Below are 23,639 nucleotides of genomic sequence, written 5' to 3'. Positions count from 1 at the left end.
GTCCATAAGCAACCATTTCACTAAACTCCATGCTAAAAAAATAAAATCAACAAGGACCCTAAACATAGTGCTTACATTCTGTACATTTATGAAATGTGTACCTGGTCAAAGAAATTTTCACCCAAAGTAGATATGTATGGCCCTATAGAGTTTTCCCCTTATTACTTTATCCAAAATATATATTGGATATATTTATATATAGATATATAATTATATATAGATATTAACATGTCTTTTTCAAATTTGGTTTTTCAAAAAATTATGGACTCAAGCACATGACTGTCATAGGAGGGATAATGCCAGTAACATTATATTAAGTGTTCGAGAGATCTGGGTTCTAATTGGCTCCCTCTGGCACTAATTTAGCTGTATGACCTTGGGCAAGTCACATGTTTCTTTAGATGATAATTCTTACCTGCAGAATGAGAAGTTGTGACTGAAGATTACCTAAATTTAGTTGTAGCACTTTGTAGTAAGGTTAAGCACAGTGTAATTTTATTAAACCTATATTAAGATTTCAGTTATTTGATTCATGGTGTGAGAATCACTTCCTTGTATTTTCTCTACTGATATCAAAAGAGAGAAGCATATGCACCTCGGGTGTTCTTTGAGGCTTCCAGACCTCCATGGTTTACCCCCAGATCACAGCAAGACTGTTCTGAATACCTCAGGTTTCTGCTAGACAGGTAAAAAGCATTTTTAAAGTTATGATTTAAATTTTCTTTCGTAACAGATTATTTCTGTAGCATATTGGTTTTGCCTTTAAAAATATATTTCAAGTGTTAATCTTTAAAATACCTTGCATTCATTGTATGTATTTAAGTGTACTTTTGTTTTTAATTTGGTTTCTTTTGTTGATTTTCTTACTTTGGAACAGCTGTTCTCATAGTGTAGTACAAAGACCTCCTGTGGGTTCGTCAAACATTTTCAGGGGTCTTCCCTTCTAACTCTTTATCTGTAGATCTGTAATTGAGGCCAGATTTTCTTCATATGCTTCATCCAGAACAACATATCACAATAGATTGAATGATACAAGGATCCAGGTGCCTTCTTATTAAGCCAGATACTTGAAATATTTGCAAAATATAAAACAGTGCCATTCTTCTCACTAAATTTTTGGGTTTTAGAAAATATAACTTTTTCATAATATTTTTAACATTAACATGTAATGGCTTTATTATTGTTTTTAAATATTACTTTTATTCTCAGCTTTTGAATACAGTAAATACTGGTGGATATAACCACACGAATGAAAGCTCTTGGGTTCCTCAATTACTTTTAGGAGTATAAAGGGGTCCTGAGACCAAAAAATTTAATATTTGCTCCTTTAGACCAGTTCATATTTAGATGGGTTTGGTATATTTAATGGTCTCCTTACCACTTAGTAAAACCTATATCTTTTTCCTTCTCTTTGTGATTGCCTCCCTTCTGTTACGTAAATGACTAGTAAAGTTAGTTGAACTCAACATATGCAATCTTCCATTGATTCAGGTAAGGACATGTTGAGTGGTTTCTTTATTCCAGGCTTTCTATGAGATGTCAGGCAGACAAAGATACAGAAGATAAATAATAGGCATATATAATTTACTAAAGAAAGTATGAGAATATAAGGTAGTGATAACCCCTAACTTGTAATCTACATTCTCAAACTATGCAGTGGTCCTATTGATTGAAAGAGGAGAAACTTGATTTTTTACATTAAGCATTATATTTGATAAAAATAATTTGGCTGTTTATATAAGGCCCCAATATTTTTAAATAAGTGACATTTAAACTTAAGTGAAGTAGCTATATAATGATATACTCTCCTGCAGGCTACATGAAGAAGAAAAGATCTTGCAAGTTCAGTCCTCACACAAGCCTCCTTCAAGTCTGGGGTGCAATGAAACTTCTTTCCAGGAAGTGGCGAGCAAGGCAGCTATACTAACAGAGAGCCCTTGCACAAGTGAGGGTGAGAAGACTTTAATAGAAAAAATGTTTGGAGGAAAACTACGAACTCACATATGTTGTTTGAACTGCAGGAGTACCTCACAAAAAGTGGAAGCCTTTACTGATCTTTCACTGGCCTTTTGTCCTTCCTCTTGTATCGAAAATTTATCTTTTCAAGATGCAGCATCATCACCCAATACACAAGATGGAGATCTAATGCAAGCCAGTATACCTTCAGAAGAACCAGGAGTTTATAGTCCAGCAACAGCTGCCTTTGTTTGTGATTCAGCTGTGAATGAAAGAATGTCACGCAGTCCTCCTGATGAGTTTTGCTTTACTGATAACACTTCTGTCCCTCATGAATCTAGCAGGATTCTTGTTAATAAAGATGTACCTCAGAGACCAGGAGGTGGAAGCACACCTTCAGTCACCGACTTACTAAATTATTTTTTGGCTCCAGAGATTCTTACTGGCGACAACCAGTATTATTGTGAAAACTGTGCCTCTCTGCAGAATGCCGAGAAAACTATGCAAATCACAGAGGAGCCTGAATACCTTATTCTAACTCTCCTGAGATTTTCATATGATCAGAAGTATCATGTGAGAAGAAAAATCTTAGACAACGTGTCCCTGCCACTGGTTTTGGAGTTGCCAGTTAAAAGAACTACTTTCTCTTCATTGTCAGAAAGTTGGTCGATAGATGTTGACTTCACTGATATTAGTGAGAACCTAGCTAAAAAATTAAAGTCTTCTGGAACTGAAGAAGCTTGCTGCTCCAGATTGGTGCCGTATCTGTTAAGTTCTGTTGTCGTTCACTCTGGTATCTCCTCTGAAAGTGGGCATTACTATTCTTATGCCAGAAACATCACGGGTACAGAGTCCTCATACCAGATGTGCCACCAGTCTGAAACTCTGGCATTAGCGTCCTCCCAGAGTCATTTACTCGGGAGAAATAGTCCCAGTGCAGTTATTGAACAAGATTTAGAAAATAAGGAAATGTCAAAAGAATGGTTTTTATTTAATGACAGCAGAGTGACATTTACTTCATTTCAGTCAGTGCAGAAAATTACAAGTAGGTTTCCAAAGGACACAGCTTATGTGCTTTTGTATAAAAAACAGAGTAGCACTAATAGTTTAAGTGGTAACAATTCAACCAGTGGACTCTGGGTAAATGGCGACCCACCTCTACAGAAAGAACTTATGGATGCTATAACAAAAGACAATAAACTATATTTACAGGTAAGTTGGAAACCTACGCTTCATCATTTATGGTGAAGCAATTGACAGTGGTGAAATGAGTGCCCTAATTTTAAAACCCAACTTAGACATTTTCAAGGAATTTACAGAGTAGTAATTCTGAAATTTGAGTCTGGGTTTATGTGAAATGGGTTCAGCCTATATAAATTATCTTGCTTTCTAATGTTATGAATTAATTATGAATAGTTGCAATTAGATGCAGTGTGAAGGACCTCACTTGTCTTTAATTTACAAAAGATGTGATCATTGTAAAATCATTCCATACTGAAATATAGGAAGTTCCCTCTTCCCTTCAATCCTACCTACCAGGGGAAACAACTACTGTTTGGTATTTACTCCTTCTAGACTATTGTATAAATATTTTAAGGGTAATTATTAACATTCGGGTGAGTAAGATAAAAGACACTGCAAGGTAGAATATGTAAAAAAAGGTATTTGTATTCTTTAAAGACTTAAGCAATAAAACCAAAAAGATAATAGAATAATCAGTGTATAAAAGCCATGGAACAAAGGTTTCATATGAGCTGAACTTACTTACAAATATACTTTTTGCAGGAAGTTAGTGATTTTATTACTTAAAAGTTAATAAAGACCTTGCTGCAAGTGTTTTTCTTTGAAACCTGCCAACTTGTTACCAGCATAAGGACCAAAACTAAATTATCAGTGAAATTGTAGGTATATTCATTGGGTAGTCCAAGTGATTTTATGAGTTTACATAAGTAAGCTCTAAAAATCTTGTGTTTGAAACTCAGAAAGCTGAAAAATACAGATGGAGTAAGAGAAGAATTGGGTCACTATAGTATTTATTTTGAGAGGAAAGTTTTCTCAAAGGTCTTCAAATTGACTGCATTATAAAATATTCAAATAATGATACATGATATATTGTTAAACGAGTATGGCAATGTTCTAGAGTAACACAAAAATAATAAATTTCACAGAAAAAAATTAGAAACTCAGAATATTTATTAAACCTGATTTACCACCAAAGATTCTTACATCTAGTCAGAAGGCTTATGATCAAGGTAATAGAATGTATTCAACCCTATCCTTCTTGCTAGATTTCAAATAAGCACTAGATATTAATAGTCATGATTCTTGAAGATTAGAGAATAGGAGTAAGGGCAAGAGGGTTAGGTTGGAATAGGAATTTTCTGTAATTTAAAATGTAGAAAATAAGACTCAGTGCAATCTTGATTTATAGCAATATGCAGATTATCAATGATTGAGTAAAATAGCATATTTATCAAAGGGGGGACATGGGTTTTAAAAAGATGAGGAACTGCTCTGTTTCTGTGATTGGATTGCCAAAAACTCTTATAACCATAACAACTACTTCATTACAGCCTACCTCTAAATGATTTTCTTATTCTTACTGTTTACCCCATTACAATATTTACAATATCTGAGTGTGAGGAGCCATTCTTTTCATTATTGTTTTAAGGCCTTTATGTCACTATAAAGGAAACTATTATGTACTTTGTTTATTCAGTTTTTCAGTGTTTGCAATTGTTCTAAATTCCATCGTAAGTCTCAAATTGGCAAGTTGTTTAATGTAAAAATGATACTGCCAAATCTTACATTAAGATTTTTATGTTCCAGTATTAAGACAGGCTATTAAGTCAAAGCTTATTACCAAAGTACCTTTTTAAAGCAAATTATAAATACTCAACTCTTATTTAGAAACTTAAACATTTATATTTGTCTTATTTGCTTTTAAATACAATAATGTAATTGATTTGTGCTGATTTGAATTGTGATGGTTCTCACTACTCATACTATTTAACTGAATCATCCTCGTATTTTAAGTTTGTGTTAAGAGACTATGTTGTTTTGAACACGTGGAACGTGTATATATATGGTTTTGTTCTTATTTTCTTTTTTTTTACATTTTTGAGATATAGTTCAAAGTCTGTGCTCATTTCATAGTAATAATGCTTTAAAATAGATTGCTGTGTCAACAGTATGTCAGTTTTAAGATACAGCTTTATACCTATTTGTAAAACAATTATAAAAATTTAATCCAGTCTAAGTAAAGTAAGGATGTGGAGTGGACATTTTGAGTTCCTTTGCTACTAAGTAGTGCTGCAAATGAATTTACCAATTTAGTACATATCAGGGTAGCTACTTTTCTAGTTTTTCACATTACATTAGAACTTCATCTTGTATCATTTTAACAAGCTCTTTTTGGGATTCCATTTTTAAAGTTTACTAAAATCACATCTAGATTGAAATGTGTTAGAAAGAAACTTGGTGAGATTAGTAGTTTTGAAAAGCCTGGGCAAAAAATCCTGTATGACCAAACCATTTTCTGTGTGTGTCATAGCCTGTGTGTGCACATAGGATCGCAGTACAGATTGTGGATCTCGAAGTAAATTTGGGGAAGGGCTTCTTTCTTTCTTTCTTTCTTTCTTTCTTTCTTTCTTTCTTTCTTTCTTTCTTTCTTTCTTTCTTTCCCTTCAGTCCAACTTCCATAAGGAGTATCTCTATTATTTTAGTGTCTGGACTATAAAAATTATGCTTTTGTTTAGGATCCAGTGAGACAAAGATTGTGAAAGTAGCACCAGCACGGCACTGTGAAGATCACCAGCTATCCCCACATGTCCCGCATCAACTACAGACAGAGCTTCTGTCCTTTCCTGTTTGGTTTCTTTCCTGTTTCTTTAGAGGACATGGTAGCTTAATGTCTTAGTATTTTTCTTTATTGTACATACAGAAGAGTATACGTAATATATATGTGTAGTTTAAAGAAAAATAAAAGATGGATTATTGTAACGTTAACATAGTTACTTGAGTGAGAGATCTAAATATTCTGAAAGTTATTTGTCCCAAAGCAACAGTAACTAACTCGAAGCCAAGTCCACTACTGAAATAACTGATTTTAATACCTGATGTAAAATTGGAATATAAATTCTAGATGCTATGAGAATCATATTTTTTTACATACAATGTCACAATGTCACACAATGCTCACATCTATATTAAAAGAAAATGAAAGGCAGTTTTCCCTGCTTCTATCCATTAAGCTTATTTTCTGAAAACAGAATATCCTACATTTTTGTCTGTCAGCTATGTATTTATATAAGTAGATAAGAAAGCAAAAAAGGAATATTCCTTCCTTGGGAATCTCTGTCTTGAAATATAATACAGTTTTCATGTGTCTCAGAAGCAATGAAGTTAATTTTGTATTATGTATGTCCTTTAACACTACTTCTGGGGGGGGGTGGGATTACTTTTTAATGAAATTTGCCTTATCTTTTGGGAGCAGAACTTCTTGAACTCTACCTTGCATATTCAGTTTTATTTATTTCATTAGGGAACATGATCTCTATCTGAAACCAGATCTTAGACACAGAGTCAGATTTTCATTGCTTGTTTGGATACTTTAGTAGGTTATAGAGCTAGAGCAATGAGGATTTTGTTTCTTATTTTGTATCTGTTTCTTACATATCCATAGCTTTTATTTTCTATCTGTAAAACTAAAAATTTTATTCTATTTAAAATTCTTATTTTATTTTCACAGATTAAAAAATAAACTGTCTCTTGAAAAACATTATACAGAGGAACCAGCACAGTAAATGGAAAAAAAAAAAAAAGGTTTTTGAGAAGTATCTTACAAATTAAGCTTTAAAAGCCTGTCTAAGCCCTGCCAGAGACTGGTTAATTAGACCATTCTGTTACAATGATTTTTTTATGTAAGGTCAAATTCAGCTATAAAAGTATGTGATTCTTTATCATTTTTTCTATTGGGAATCACACAGCTGTTGCTATATGCTACTGAGAAATTAGGGGTTCATAATGTGAAAAATAGATGTCCAAGTAAGCCTGGTGGTTTACTCCATAATAAAAAATTGGGCATCTTGTGAAGATGCTTTTTTTAGTTAACTAAAAAAAGTAGCTAAAAACTATAACACTACCTTGCCAGTTGGAGCAAAGTAACTGGGCTTATCTGAAAATTGGAAATAGTATAGTTTTCATGATTACTGTTAAATGTATTTTTAAGTTCTTCAGGATGATTATGCCTAACACATTAAGAGTGTCTTCTAGACCTTATTGACATTGACTTCATTTGAAAGTTATAGACCGTTTCCCAGAAAAATGGGCATATGCCAGAATATTTTGTGTTTTTTTCCAAGGAGTTTGTACCAGTTATAGAATGCGGTTTGACACCTTGCCAAATGAATTTGCCATTATTTATTTACATTTGCTTCTTTTGAGGCTAAGTAGCTAATAGTGTTCTAATCTATGATCATTAATATTTACTGAGCACCTAATATGTGTCTGGCACATAAATGAATATGACTGGTTCCTGATAAAAGTTATGATACTGGTAGGGAAAAGTTTTAAGTAATACTGTAAGAAGATAGGCTCCATTTTCTTTAAGAATGTTATTGAAATATTACTTTTGTTTACTGAGAAGTATTCTAAGGGTAGGAAACATTCAGCGATTTTTCATTATTTATACCTTTTATCACCCACTTACAAAATAGCCCCACTTGATAAAGAGTAGATAATCCATCGTCATAACCTTTAAATTCTACATTCAGTATATTAGAAAGGAAATCTATTCCCATATGTGTTGATGAGTATTTGCAAGAACACTAATATTTCCAAAGAGGAATTTTAGGATGTGGGGCTTCAGTTTTCTCTTCTGCAAACTGAGGTATTGAACAGAATGGCCTTTAGGATCTGTCATTCTGTAGAGTTACCCCAGGATTTTGCATTCTTATTTGTTCCATCTGTGATTATGTACTTTAGTAAGATTTGACAGGGATTAATGTAGTAAATATTTTTTAAAATACTGAAATTTAAGGGATGCTTATTAAGAATTAAGTCAATTTTAAAATGTATGTAGATGATATACTCATCCATTGTGTTTAGGGTTTTAATTTTATAAAAATTCTTTTTAAATTTAGGAACAAGAGTTGAACGCTCGTGCCCGGGCCCTACAAGCTGCATCTGCCTCATGTTCATTTCGGCCCAATGGATTTGATGACAATGACCCACCAGGAAGCTGTGGACCAACTGGTGGAGGGGGTGGAGGAGGATTTAATACTGTTGGCAGACTCGTATTTTAATCCTGAGAGAATCCAAAATGCACTGGTCACAAAACATCTATTACTATGACTGTTAAAATGTCAGATTGTAACAAATATCATACCTATCTTTTATTTTTCTTTTCATTAGACCCTTTTACTTTAAGAAAACACACTCAGTGCTTGTTTTTATTTTCTTGACAATACATTTATTAACAGATGTATCATGGGAAAAAAAAAAACTACCTCTTAAAATTCCATTTACTTTTATGGTTAGACATGCTTGACCAAAAATTTTCAGAGGAAAGTATGTACCTGGTCCCTAATTAAGCTGCATTAAATTTAGTAGAGGCATTTAAATGATCTCATTCTCAGTTTTACTAAACAAAAAGTATAACTCATTTAGCCTCTTTTATAAAAGAATTGATGCTAGAAATGATGGAAAAAATTTTGTTTCCTGTATATTACCCCATTATTAAATTCAGATCTCTTAAAATGCTAAAGATAATACAGTCTCTAATGAAGGCAATAACATAAAACTTATCAACTATAGTACGTTTCAGGTTTTTGTTTAGTGCTGTCCTCAGCATCACTGTATCTGCATTTCAAGTACAAATGTTTTAAAAAAGGATTATTTATACATATATGCTGAATTGATTTTAAGAAAGGTGCATGATCCTGTAGAAACAACATTTTTACCTAAAAATTGCTAACTTTGTAGTATTTCTAATTGTTTAAGGATTTTAAAATTCTATTTCAGGGAGTATATCTTCTCTGTGTTTTGAAGGAGGTGAGTTCTGTATGTGCCTTGCAGTACTGTAATTCAAAAATAGGAATCTTTGGCTGCGGAAAAGTTTTTTAAAAATGAAATGTTAGGAAGTAATTTTTTGTGTTAACATTAAAATTATAACTTTTTGAAAGGTATTAGATTTTCCTGAAGTAAAATCTGATGGTTCTAAATCAATAAGTGTGATAGATTATTTTTAAATCTTAGAAGAATTCAGAGGAAATGAACCTAGTCAAGTAAAAAAATCTTTGATTTTGTTAATCTTCAGATTATTAAACATCAATTGCATATTTCTAGAGTTGTACATTTGTTTTTGTTTTTTTTTTCCATTTGAATTTCAGATAAAACGGTAAAATGTCAGACCCTACTATCCCACATTTTCTTTTACCAGAGAATGGGAAACAAGTCAGTTCTCCTGGGTCTTGATTGTACATATTCAAGAGTTATCCCAGTTGTCCCCTTTCCTAAAGGTTTTTTAACTTATCCATGATTGTACAATCATTGTTCTGAAATTGGTCTCATATTTATTTTGAAAACATTTTAAGGAAAGACTGTTCTTTGGTGATTTGGAGTTTATCTTTTTCCCAAGCTTTTAATGGGGTAGTTAAAAGCAGAACTCCTCATCTTCATTCCACTATGTCCCACTTCTAACTTGTTTCCAGTCACCAGGAAAATTAGGAAACCTGATTGGATTAAAATTGGACCTTCTTTGCAGCATTTGTTGAGATTCGTCTTTTCTATAAATGAATGAAACAGACGAATTTTTATCACACTGTCTTTCCTGTGAGCTTCCTCTTATCTTAATAGTGAATTCCTAAGCTACCCTATGTGTTCAGTTATCCACTGGCTAATTAATGATTTATTAATGATTAATCAGTGTTAGTATTTATTGAAATTGGTGAGGTCATTTAATACTTGCTGTATTAATACTGGGCTCAGCTACTTCTGGGAACTTTCTTAAAGACAGACCTACACATGATTTTATTTATGAATACCAAACAATTCAAGGATTTTATGTGTCAAGGTAATATAGAATTTTCAAAATGAGAAAAAGATAAAATTTTAGGGGCGGCTGGGTGGTTCAGTTAGTTAAGCATCCGGCTTCGGCTCAGGTCATGATTTGTTTGTGAGTTCAAGCCCCGCGTCGGACTCCATGCTGACAACTCAGAGCCTGGAGCCTGCTTCAGATTGTGTGTCTCCCTCTCTCTCTGTGCTTCCCCTGTTCATTCTCTCTCTCTCCCTCCTCTCTCCCTCCCTCCCTCCCTCTCCCTCCTTCTCCCTCCCTCTCTATCCCTCTCTCTCTCAAATAGATAAAACATTAAAAAAAAATTTTTAAGATATAAATTTTAGTTATATAAGAATACTGGGACTATGCAGATGATAATTTCATACCAATACCAAAGACTTGAAATTAAAGACTTTTAAGATTAAAAATGTAATAACATTAATCATTTGCTGAAATTGAAACCAGAATAACCAGAAGCTCCATTTCCCATTTTCCTAACCCTTGTGCTTTCTTCTTCCTCTTGCAAATTCTATTTCCACCTCTCTTCTCGCTAAATAATCAGAAACAAAGCAACATTGGGCTAGAGATCTGACTTTTGTCTCCATACCTTAAGATTTCAGAAGAGTCTTTTGGATGTAGAAATAAAGATCCCTCGTGATGTCTAGAGGTATTGGGGGTCCTTGTAACAGGTTTCAAAAGACTATTATTAACTCCTATCTAGAAAGAACAAAAAATATTTAAAAACTAAGTTGTAAGCTCATCTAAATCTTCTTCAATTAGTTTTGTTCTTTTTATGATAATGTTTATTTACAAAAGTAGTTGTCTTTTTGTATACTTCCTCTTTAAAAGCTTTCTGAATGCTTCTTGAGTGTGCAGGAAGGACAGTTGAAGAAAAACAAAATTGGCACAGTCTGTCTAGTATTCAAATCTTAATGGAAATTACCATTTTGATGTCATATACGTTGTTACAGTTCTTAATTCTCAGTATATCTTTTTCCTGTGATTGTGCACTTCACATAATATACTCTATACAAAGAGTTTTTTTTTTTTTTTAATTTTTTTTTTTTCAACATTTTTTATTTATTTTTGGGACAGAGAGAGACAGAGCATGAACGGGGGAGGGGCAGAGAGAGAGGGAGACACAGAATCGGAAACAGGCTCCAGGCTCCGAGCCATCAGCCCAGAGCCTGACGCGGGGCTCGAACTCACGCACCGCGAGATCGTGACCTGGCTGAAGTCGGACGCTTAACCGACTGCGCCACCCAGGCGCCCCAATACAAAGAGTTTTTTAAGTGATTGTTTCAGAAGAAATAATAGTGCACACTTATGTATGGTATCTTTTCTCATATGAATGCTATACTTTCTATATCCTTTCATCCTCTGCTAATGAGTTTAGATTTCTAAAACTATTACTAAAGTAAAGAAGGATAAGTTATTCACATTTTATAAAAACTTATTAGGAAGTATTAGCTGACTTCTATTAACAACTCAGTAACGTCATCTGGAGAAGTAAGGTTAATAACTTGGGTAATGTAATCTAAGAAGCTAAAGTACAACAACTAGCAAATTTAAATTAAAAATTATCTCAATGAAACTTAAAAAATAAATTTAAAATAGCAGTTGCTCCATATATATACATTCTTAAGTATTTACCAAACCGTCACTTTCCATCATAGTGTTAGCCTTATTTCATTTTACATTAATTTTTTTATAGAGTTCTTTTTAGAATCTCAAAATGAATGGGGGATTTAAAAAACAAAGATATAAAAAAGCTATCTTGTAAAGAAATTGCTATAGAAATAATTTTTAAAGAAATGAAATAAAGATTTTTATAAAATCAACAATCTGGGTTTTACAAATTCAAAGGGATTTGTTATGTAAAACCTTTAGCCCCAATGTTATATAACCAGTGTGGATTTGACATTGAAAACAGAATCTAAGAAGTCAGCCAAGTGTGTTGCCAGCACTCCTCAGTGTCAATTATGGCCTGCAGTTGTTTTTCTCGTAATAGATCTCATGTTTTCACATTTTGCTTTGTGTGCTAGACACACGTACACACACACACACACACAAACACACAGCCTTTAAATTTCAGAGAGATGAAAAAGTTGTCCCTAGCTAGATCAGTTTTCAACCTTGCATTCATGTTAAAATCACTTGGAGAGTTTATAAAAAATAATAGCATATCCAGTCTTCACCCCACACCAATTAAATTATGTGAGGATTGAACATCAATATTTTTTTGAAGTTCTTCATGTGATTTTGATGTGCCTCCTTGGTTGAGAACTTCTGGGCTAGAAAAGGAGTTTTTTTCCTGGTGCTTTTATCCAAAAGGACTAATGTGTTGAGTTTCTACCATGTGCTGGAGACTGGTTGACATTTCTGTGTGTTTTTTCTCATAACTTTGCTCTCCCTAAGCCCTTTACACTTGAATAAATAAAGTCTTACGAAGGAATTTGCTCAAAATCATGCAACTAAAAAATTAAAAATTGAGATTTTTAAACATCAGAATTGAGATATTAACTCAAGGCTTAAGGACTCCAAAGTTGGTATTCTAATGGAGAGATAGTAACAAGTGGGAGAAAAATGTGAGCAAAAGACTTATGCAAATTACATATAAATAAAGGCTTCCAATAAATTTTATGAAATAAAATTTCTGTTTCACTTCTTGTACCCTTCAAATATGATTCAAAAAAAAGGAAAAGTGAGATCTACTTTGTTAAAACGTACAGGTAATGATCTAAACAGTTGAGCAAACTCATTTCCTAAACCAAAGCAAGTTAAATTCCACTTCCTTTACTAGCTTAATCTCTTCCATTTTTCCCTTTCTGTCCTCCCTCAATCCTATTGGATCTTGCATAGTTCTTATTCAAAATCATGTACTTGCCATCTCTAGGCATTTGTATATGCAAATGTCAGTTAGCATACCATTCTCCTTGCTCTACTCTCCCCTCCCTGCTCTCTTGTTGACTCATTGCTGCTCACCTTTCACTATGCTCAAGTCTTCTCATTCTGAGCTGCCAAACTGATTAGTCTCCCATTTTATCCTGGGTTGTGTCTTATGCTTCTGCTTGAAAAGACCATGGTTTAGTTGTGGAATGAAATTAGTCCTAGGGAAAAAGCTGATCATTTACATCCAACGAAGATTAAAAGCGGGACTTGAAAGGATCAAACTCATCTGTGAGTAATTTAATGGCAGTACAAATACTCCAGCACTTTACAATAAACTTCGCATTTAAGAAAGATTCCAGGGGCACCTGGGTGGCTCAGTCAGTTGAGCCTCTGACTCTTGATTTCAGCTCAGGTCATGATCACAGGGTAATGGGATGGAGCCCTGTATCATCAGCATGGAGCCTACTTAGGATTTCTCTCTCTCTCTCTCTCTCTCTCTGCCCCTTTCCCCTGCTTGAGCATGCTTGCTGTCTCTCTAAAACTAATTAAAAAAAAAAAAAAGTAAAATTCCAGCATCTGATAAAAAATTATCAAGCATTCAAAGGAGGAAAATATACCACCTAAGGGGGAAAAAAAAAACAGTTTCAGAAATTATGAAAGAGAATTGACAAACTAGGAGCTTGAAAGAATGTAGGGGCACCTGGGTTAAATAATCAACTCTTGGTTTCAGCTCAGATCATGATCTTACAGTACGTGGGATTGAGCCCCACATCAGTCTCCATACTGATGCTCCATACACACACTCTCTCTCTCTGTGTCTCTCTCTCTCTCTCTCAAAATAAGTAAATGAACTTAAAAAAAAAAAAAGAATGTAAAGAAAAACGTGAACAGAATGAAGCAAGTGGAAAATTCAAGAAGCTCAACCCTAGCAGAATAACATAAATCATACAATGACATCATAATCAAATTAGTTAAAAGCAATCATAAATTCTTAAAAGCAGCCAAAATAAAACCACATTACATATAAAACAGGTCAGCAAACTGTACACAACCCTCAAGCCAAATCTGTCATGCCTCGTTTTCTCATAAAGTTTTATTGGAACACTGCTACACCTACTTGTTTACCTATTGTCTGTGGCTGTTTTCACACTAAAAAGGCAGAGTTGAGTAGTTTTGACAGAGACTATTATGGTCAGAATGCCAAAAATATTTACTAGAACATAATATTTTTTAAAAATAGTGACTCCTTATTTAAAAAAAAAAGTCATAAGAAAATATGCAAATTAGAAGGTAATGGAATGACTCAGATCTAAATAGTGCAGAAGGAAAAAAATTGTGAACCGGTAAATATTCACTGTATCAGTGAAAATGTCATTCAAAATGAAGGTGAAATAGATATTTGTAGACAACAGCAAGAATTTTTCCTTGAATATTTACACCCCATGATAATGTGAAAAAAAGAAAATCTTCAGGCTTAAGAATACCAGATGGAACCTTGGATCTACATAAATGAATGACGAGTACTGGGAATAGATTTGGCACCATTGACTCAATTTACAGACTATCGAGGAAAGGAGGAACAGCTTTGGAATAGCTCAAGGCTCACTCTGTGCCCATGAGCAGCAATTTGGATCTTCTGCTACATCCACCATGCATCTAGCACACACCATAGAGACAAGAGACTCCCTGCCAGGAAAAGAAGTATAAACATGGACTAAAACAGAATTCAGCAAACTATACGCTGTGAGAGCCAGCCACTTATTTGAAAATCCAAAATAATGTAATAATGTTACATATAGCTTACATAGAAACTTTTAGAATTAATAAGTTTAAGTTCCCTGAATATAAAGCCAATATATAAAATTCAAGTGTATATCTATACAACAGGAACAAGTATTAGAATGTACAATTTAACGATATTATATACAATAATATAAAAAAATTTTTTTTAAACCTAACAATACATTTATAAGACCTCCATACAAAATACTATAAAACATTTAGGAAATTAAAGCAGACCCAAATAAATTATGGCTTAGAAAGCTCAATATTATAAAAATCTAATTTTTCTCAAACTGATCTATAGAATCAATGCATTCCCAATCTTGGGATTCTTTTTTTTTTTTTTTCTTTTGTATTAATTGAGAAGCTGGTCCTAAAATAGAAATGGAAAATTTATAAAAATTAGCCAAGATTCTTGAAAATCAAGAACAAGTTAGGATTACCTTCTTTACAGGATAATAAGTCATTATAAAGCTAAAATAAAGACAAAGTGGGCTTATTATTCTGTTCAGGAGAAAGAATTGAGAAATAGACCCATACTTACATACACATAAGATTTATAACAAAAGTAAGATGACATACATCCCGGTTTGCCTGAGACTGAGGCTGTCTCAGAGTTTCAGAGCTAAAATTAGGAAAATTTGGAATGAGTTGGTCACCCTAGACAACAGTAGTGCTTTAGAGTGGTAGGGAAAACTTTACAATAAATTATAGTGGGACTATTGGATAATCAGGTAAAATGAAAGAAATTTAGCCTTTACCTCATACTATATACAAAAATATACTTCAGGTGTATTGTAAATCTAGAAGGCAGAAAAGATAACACTTCTAAAAGATTACTTAGAATATCTTCAAAACCTAGGAATATAGAAAGATTTAAATAGGACCCAAAAAGTCTTTGTCATGAAGGAAAACAGTGATAAATGGATAACAAAATAAAAACTTATGTTCATCAAAGACACCATTAAGAATGAAAAAAAAATGAGCCTGGTTGGCTCAGTTAAGCATCCAACTCTTGATTTTGGCTCAAGTCATGATCTCACAGTTCATGACATCGAGGCCTGAGTCAGGCTCTACCCTGACAGTGTGGAGCCTGCTTGGGATTCTCTCCCTCCCCCTGCTGGCGCGCATTCTCTCTCTCTCTCTCTCTCTCTCTCTCTCTCTCTCTCTCGCTTTCTCTCTCAAAATAAATAAACTTTAAAAAAAAATAGAAAAGAATGCCATGGAATGGAAGATATTTGCAACTCATAAGTGAATATATAAATAACTGCTGCAAATCAATTTAAAAAAACAGGCAATTAATAGAAAAATGAGAAAAAGACTTCAGCAGGCAGTTCAAAAGAACAAATTTCTAATACAAAAAGGTGCTGAACTTATTAATCATCAAGAAATGTAAATAAAAGCACAACAGTAATCCTTTAAATGTTCACAGAATAAACTTAAAAAGGTTGATAAATCCAGAATGGCTATAATTAACAACACAAGAATCAACTGGTGTTGGCAAAGATGCAAAGAAAGGAGAACCCTCTTGTGCTGTTGGTGGGAATGCAAACTGGTGCAGCCACTCTGGAAAACAGTATGGAGGTTCCTCAAGTAACCAAAGATGGAGCTACCCTACGATCTAGCAATTGTATTATTAGGTATTTAGTCAAAGGATACAAAAAGACAGGTTCGAAGGGATACATGCACCCAATGCTTATAGCAGAATTAGCAACAATAGCCAAACTATGGAGAGAGTCCAAATTTCTATCAACTGATGAATAGATGTGGTATATATGTGTACACACACACACACACACACACACACACACACACAATGGAATATTAGCCAGCAAAAATAATGAAATCTTGCCATTTGCCATGACGTGGATGGAGCTAGAATATTTTATGCTAAGTGAAATAAATCAGAAAAAAACAAATACCATATGATTTCACTATCATATGTGAAATTTAAGAAACAAAACAGATAACATATGGGAAGTGGGGGTGGTGGAGGAAGAGAAGAGAAGGAAACAAACCACAAGAGACTCTTAATGATAGAGAACAAACTATGGTACGGAGGGAGATGTGTGAGAGATGGTGATGGGTGCTAAGGAGGGCACTTGTTGTGATGAGCACTAGGTGTTATACATAAGTGATGAATCACTGAATTCTACTCCTGAAACCAATATTGCATTGCATATTAACTAAGTAAAATTTAAATTAAAAAATTAAATTAAAAAAATTTTTTAAACATGAAAAAAGCCCCACAAAAAAAACTAATAAAAGGAAATTTGGGGGATATCATGTAAAAAAATAAATAAAGATTGTCAAATCAGGGATGCCTCAGTATGTCAGTCAGTTAAGCATCCGACTTCAGCTCAGGTCATGATCTTACTATTCATGGATTAGAGCCCTGCGCCAGGCTCTCTGCTGTTGGCACAGAGCCCGCTTCAGATCCTCTGTCCCCCTCTCTCTCTGCCCCTCCTCCGCTCTTGCTGTCTCAAAAATAATCATTGAAAAAAAAAGATTGACAAATCAAACATTGATGAGGATGTAGAACAGAAGCTCTCATATGCTATTTACAAGAATGTAAACTGATAAAAACTACTTTGTAAAACTGTTTGGCATTATCTTCCAAAACTGGGCATATGCATACTCTACTAGCCAGTAACTCACTTCTAGGAATAGATTGTACAGAAATGTGTGTACAAGGGGCGCCTGGGTGGCTAGTTGAGTGTCCAACTTCAGCTCAGGTCATGATCTCATGGGTCAACAGTTAGAGCCCTACATCAGGCTCTGTGCTGAGCTTGAAGTGTGGAGCCTACTTCAGATTGTGTCTTCCTCTCTCTCTCTCTGCCTGTCCCCTGCTCACCCTCTGTCTCTATCTGTCTCTCTCAAAAAATAAACACTAAATTTTTTTTAAATAGAAATGTCTGCACAAAACAAAATTTTAAATGTTCTAAGTAGTATTTTTCATAATAGCCTAAAACTTGAAATATCCAAAGGCTGTATGAAGAGTAGAATAGGTAAATCATGGTATATTCATATGTTAAATTCCTGCACAACAGTGAAAATGAATGAAGTCCAGAAATACATCATAATATGGATGAATTCCACAAGCATAATATTGAAGAAAATAAACCAGACATAATGGAATGCATAATCTTACAATTCCATTTATATAAAACAGGTCATTTGTGGGTGTGAGAAGTAAGGATATTACTTTTGGAGAAAAGGAAGAGGGAAGTGATCAAAAAGGATCATGGAAGGGAACTTCTGCAGTGTGATTTTATCTGGTTGTTCATTTACCAGTTGTGTTCATTTTATGATATAACATATCAAACTGTATACTTACAATTTTGTACTTTTCTGTATGCCTTTTATACCTCAAGAAAAGCTTGAAAATTTAATTATATTTGGAAGTTCTTTTGAGACTGGCCTAGCAGGGTAGAGTATAAGACCAGAGGCCAAGGGACCCTGGGTGGCTCAGTTGGTTAAATGCCAACTTTGGCTCAGGTCATGATCTCAGGTTCATGAGTTTGAGCCCCACATATGGGGCTCTCTGCTGTCAGCACAGAGCCCTCTTTGGATCCTCTGTCTTCCTCTTTCTCTGCCTCTCTCCCTGTCCCCCTCACTCTCATACACTCCATCTCTCTCTCAAAAAAAACTAAACATTAAAAAAAAAAAAGACTAGAGGCCAGAAAGCAGTTAAGAAACTATTGCAAGAACCCCAATGGTGAATGATGGGTTCGAACTAAGAGGAGAGTTGCAGAAAATTGGAGAGGATGAAAATGAATTGTTTACATATATTTAAATTGAGTATTTTTAAATTTAAATTAAATTAAAATGTCAGTTTTTCAGGTTCATTAGCCATATTTTAAGTGATGGCGGCCCCATGTGGTCATGGCTACCATAATGGACATGACTTAATGGTGGTAAACTACAGTTTGTAATTTTATGCCTCATTCCCAACCTGAATACCCATTATCTGGGTACCCTTTTAAAAAATTAAATACATATCTATTCTCTAATTATGAAATAAATCAAAATACTTAAGAAAATAACTCTGGGTACCATCTTCCTGGAAATTTCAGGCTCAATCCTACTTAGAGAATGGACCATATATGACTTCTAAAAGAGGAACTTATAACAATATTAATGACTTCCCAAGTATTAATGCTACAAAGCAATAGACTTATTATAGTGCTGCTTCTGTTGACCACTTATTAACCATTCTGCACATGGCTACAAGAAAGGAAATAGCTCATAATGCTTGCTTGCCCTATTAGAACATCTTGTCCTCTTTTTAAGTTTATTTTTATTTCTTTGGGTTTGGAGTTATACTCTCTCCTCCACTTGCTAGCGCTGATCCTAGTTTCTTTAAGCAGACAAAAACAGAAGTGAATGTTTTTCAGGATGTCTGCTTTGTGATATCAAAATCACAGCATGACAGTAGAGAGCACTGCCACCATTCAATTTCTCTAGAATGGTCTATAGTTGACCAAGTCCAAAGCACATGATTGATTATAAATACTACTCATGCTATATTTTGACAGCTTATATTTCCAGAGAACTTCATTTTCAGGTGTGAAAGACAGGCTTGACCTTCATTTGGTTCTGTCAGGAGCAGTTTGTTTTCAAACACTGTCCAGAGTTAATGAGGAAAATATTGAAATTGAGTTTCAAAACATGGAAAAGTAATTTACTATGGTAATTTTTGGTACACCTCTGTATGTCTCTGTTGAATTATTTCTTGCCTTGGATAATGTCCACTCTCTTGGTGTTCAGTAATAACAGAAGCAACAGCATAATCAAACTGGCCAATGGCCAGAGGCAAGTTTATTATTTTCCTCACCCATAGCTAAAATGAGTACAAAACTAAAAGTGAAATAATAATAATGATAATAATACAAAACTTGCCTTTCAGTCACCACTGGCCTCCCCTAAATCCTGCCAAAATAGTAATAAAGAAAACATTCCTAGCTAAACTAAGAATCTTGCTTTGGGAAATGATTGCCATTTTGTCTATTTTGTCTTCAGCAAGGACACTGGCTACCAATATAAACAGGTCAGCAATTGTCTGAAACAGTTACAGAATAGTCACTATCCCTTGTTGGAACATCATGGTTAAACACTTGTAAGTATATAAAGTATGTATGGGCTAAGTTTGTATTAGATACTAAAGACAAAATAAGAGATTGGCTGCCATTTGGCAAATTATCTTCCCAGATCTATCACTGACTCAAGATAAGTGCCTTAAACAATCCGTATCTCCATTTTCTAGGCAACCCAGTGTCGATTAACAACACCTAGTATATTGGAGGCTTGGTTTTGAGAAAGAACAATGAAAGAGTTAACAGTGTTTTTTATAAAGAGGATGTCGATAAAAAGACACATGAGCACAATTGACAAGACTTCAGTGATAGTCCCAAAGGCTCACAGTCATTGGTGACTTTCCTGACTCTCTCCATAGGAATTGAACAGAGCTGCTAGCAAGGAGTTACATGACTAACCTAAATGCACTCGAGCTTTGCTCTAACCTTCATTTACTGTCTCTTCCTAGCCATCTTAAAGAGAGATTTTAATTAAGTAATAAAGTATCCCAAAAATAGGCCACAGAAAAATGGAAAAATTAAGGGTCTGAATCATCTATAGATCCAATAATCAAGCACTTAGAAGAGTGAGTTGGTTTTGTTCATCGCTAGGAAAATTTGTTAACAAATGAGGGTATTTTTATGGTTGTCAAATAACTTTAAACATCAATCATTAATGTATTGAGCTATTTGTAAACATTCTCTGGTACACCATTTTTAGGGGGGAATTTTTTTTTAATTTTCATGTTTCAAGTAAATTGAGTAATGTGGTTTTTTTTGCCATTATAGGTTTTAAAAATATATATTTAACACCATCCCCATTAAAGTGTTGAGTACATGAAGACAGTCAGTCGTTAACTCTGTTTATTTGAAAACATGACTGTCTGAACTAGATTGAATTCCCTCTGAAGGAAAGCCTTCTTCATCTTTGCATCCCAATGTCTGTGATTGTATCTGACATTTTGTGGGTTTTTCGAAACCAAAGAAAAATACAAATGTGAGGCAAACATTTTTTCAGAATTGTTTTTCTGAGCTGGCTATGCAAATGATAGTCCAGAAATAAAAAGAAGCCCTAAAAAATCACAGAGTGGGAAAAGTTAAAGACTATTCAATAATTATATTTAATTATCTACCATTTGTGATATGTAATTATATTTTCTGCAAATATATTTATATCTCAAGAAATACACAATAGACTATTAGTATTTTTTATAAATATTCTTTTTTAAAATATTTATTTATTTATTTATTTATTTATTTATTTATTTATTTATTCATTTATTTTGAGAGAGAGGGAGAGAGAGAGGATCTCAAGCAGGCTCCACACTGTCAGTGCAGAGCCCAACACAAGGCTCAAACCCACAAACCATGAGATTATAACCTGAACTGAAATCAAGAGTAGGATGATTAACTACTCAGTAGGATGACTGAGCCACCCAGGCACCCTTAACTGTTAGTATCAATGCTTCCAGAGAGAGAACTGGGGGACTAGAAATAAAGGGCTCAGGTCATGACCTCACGGTTTGTGAGTTTGAGCCCCGCATTGGGCTTTGTGCTGACAGCTCAGAGCCTGGAGCCTGCTTCAGATTCTGTGTCTCCCTCTCTCTCTTCCCCTCCCCTGCTTGAACTCTCTCTCTCTCTCTCTCTCAAAAATAAATAAACATTTAAAAATTTTTTAATAAAAATAAAATAAAAATCATCATTTACCTAACTAGACAAAAAGCCTAAATAAATTCTGATCATCGGTGTAAATGTTTTTCATCAATAGTGCCTCTCCATTCTATGACTTTTTTGGTTAGACTTCTTTAAACATTTATATTTAGGGAGATCTTCTAAATCTGCTATAGAGATGATTCTCTTCTGTTAGCCTTATGCTGTAGGAAAAACTAATAAGGTAGTGACTATAATAGCCTAGGCATAATTGGCAAAGACAGAATTAGGCTGGTGGCAGAAGGGAAAAAAAAAAAAGATGAATGAAGGAAGCAAATGTGGAGGCCAGTTTTAAAATCAGCCCCAAGAACCTCTGAATACTGATCTCCTCAAAGCCTTCATCATTCTCTTGTGGTCTGAAAGAGTACATTATCTGGAGGGGTTTGAAATTCACAGAAGAGGACACAAATATCCAAATCTGGCTAACGACCTCAATTGTGTGAAGAAAACTTCACTCACAAAACTTGTAAATGTACCATTCAGGGAGAATTTTATGTCTCCTGCTGCCCTGTATACAACTTATTTTTTAGACTGGAAAATTTCAAAGACATAAAAAGTTGTATAAATGAGCCCCATATACTTATCAACACTTTCCCTCTCCTAGGATTATTTTGAAGCAATGCTAGGCATAATTTTGTCTTTAAATATTTCCATTTGTATCACTAAGGCCTAAGAACTCTTTAAAATAAAATTTAACCAATAAAATTTTCATATCTAAAAAATTAATAATTGCTTGTTAACATCATGAAATTTCCAGTCAGTATCATTTCCCCTAGTGTCTTAGAATGTTTTGTTTTATATATTACTTAGAAATGTTTTTTCTTAGAATGTTTGTTTTTGTTTGAATCAGAATCTAAATATAATCTATACATTGCAATGGACATAGATATGCCCTCTCAGACTTAAGTCTATGGGTTTCCCTCTCCATTCCTCTGCCTTTTAATTTCCTTGCAAATTTTTTGTTGTCATTGAATAAACTAGTTTCCCTGTTTTATAGTTTCTTATAGAGAGTATCCCTCTGGGATTACAATCAAATTACTATTACAAAAAGTCATTTAGAATAGTTATTTACTGTATGGTTGTGCCTCTAACTTGATTCAGAGTTAGATTCATTTGTCTTTTTCTTAATTTCTATTTTTGTGAATTAAAAACATTTATTTTATTTTATACTTATGTAAAACATATACATGATTCCAAAAGCAAAAGTATAAAACAAGGTGTATTCAGAGAAGATCAACTTCTACCCTTTTCCCCATTCTAGGGTCTTCCCTAATAGTGACCCATATTGTTTCATTTTATAGTTTATCTTCCTGGTTTTTTAAAGCAATTACTATATTATTAAAGATACATATATTAAAGTATTAATATATTAAAGATATAGGTATTATTATTCACATATTATTACATTAAAGATAGATATATATATATTAAAGATAGGTACATAGATGATAGATGATTGACTGATGATACATACTTAGATAAATAATAGCACACTATCCATGATTTTATCCACCTTACTTTTTAACATTTATTTATTTTTGAGACAGAGAGAGAGCATGAACGGGGGAGGGTCAGAGAGAGGGAGACACAGAATCTGAAACAGGCTCCAGGCTCTGAGCTGTCAGCACAGAGCCCGACGCGGGGCTTGAACTCACTGACCTCGAGATCATGACCTGAGCTGAAGTCGGCCGCTCAACCGACTGAGCCACCCAGGCGTCCCTCCACCTTACTTTTTAAAAAAGCATATCCTAGAGATCACTCCACAATAGTACAGAGAGACAGTGTTCCCTCCCTTTTGGAGCCAGAATCATCCTATTGTGTGGATAGACAATGGTTCATTAGACTAGTCCTCATCGGTGAACATTGGGTTGTTTGCCTGTTACCCTCTTTTTGAAGTGTTAACTCCTTGTGCTTGTACGGACGGACTGCAGAGGGTTCAGGGCCCTGTTGCCTTATCACGAAGACCAGCCTGCAGTTCCTTTGAGTTCTGTCATTCCTCCCTAGATGTCCTCCATTTCTGAGCTTTCTCCTTCCTCTGTTTTGGGGAGATTTTCACTCACTCTCTTTCCTCCTACCCTTTCCTATCCTCCTGCATCATGTTCACTCCACTTAATGGAGGGGGGTGGGCAACTGTACTCTGCAACATTCTCAAGGATTTCATGTTTTCT

At 34.2% G+C, this 23,639-nt stretch overlaps 1 protein-coding gene across 3 annotated transcripts in view; it reads left to right on the top strand.

Moving 5' to 3' along the window:
* USP38 (ubiquitin specific peptidase 38) overlaps positions 1-23,639 on the top strand; it is a 69,625-nt gene that overhangs the window by 23,714 nt on the left and 22,272 nt on the right. The window contains exons 8-11 of one of the 3 annotated variants that reach the window (XR_009259280.1): positions 580-686; positions 1,815-3,168; positions 8,100-9,009; positions 19,709-19,805. Coding sequence is in view for 1 of the 3 variants with exons in the window: in XM_058721288.1 (XP_058577271.1) it covers positions 580-686; positions 1,815-3,168; positions 8,100-8,261 (1,623 nt within the window). In the remaining 2 variants the exon portion in view is untranslated. Of the gene's footprint in view, positions 1-579; positions 687-1,814; positions 3,169-8,099; positions 9,301-19,708; positions 19,806-23,639 lie in introns of those variants that run through there. The other 2 variants (XR_009259279.1, XM_058721288.1) reach the window with 2 other exon arrangements.

The sequence above is a fragment of the Neofelis nebulosa genome, chromosome 3, assembly GCF_028018385.1.
Source record: "Neofelis nebulosa isolate mNeoNeb1 chromosome 3, mNeoNeb1.pri, whole genome shotgun sequence".
NCBI lineage: Eukaryota > Metazoa > Chordata > Mammalia > Carnivora > Felidae > Neofelis > Neofelis nebulosa.
The sequence above is the reverse complement of the archived record's forward strand: the minus strand, read 5'-3'. Positions and strand labels throughout refer to the sequence as shown.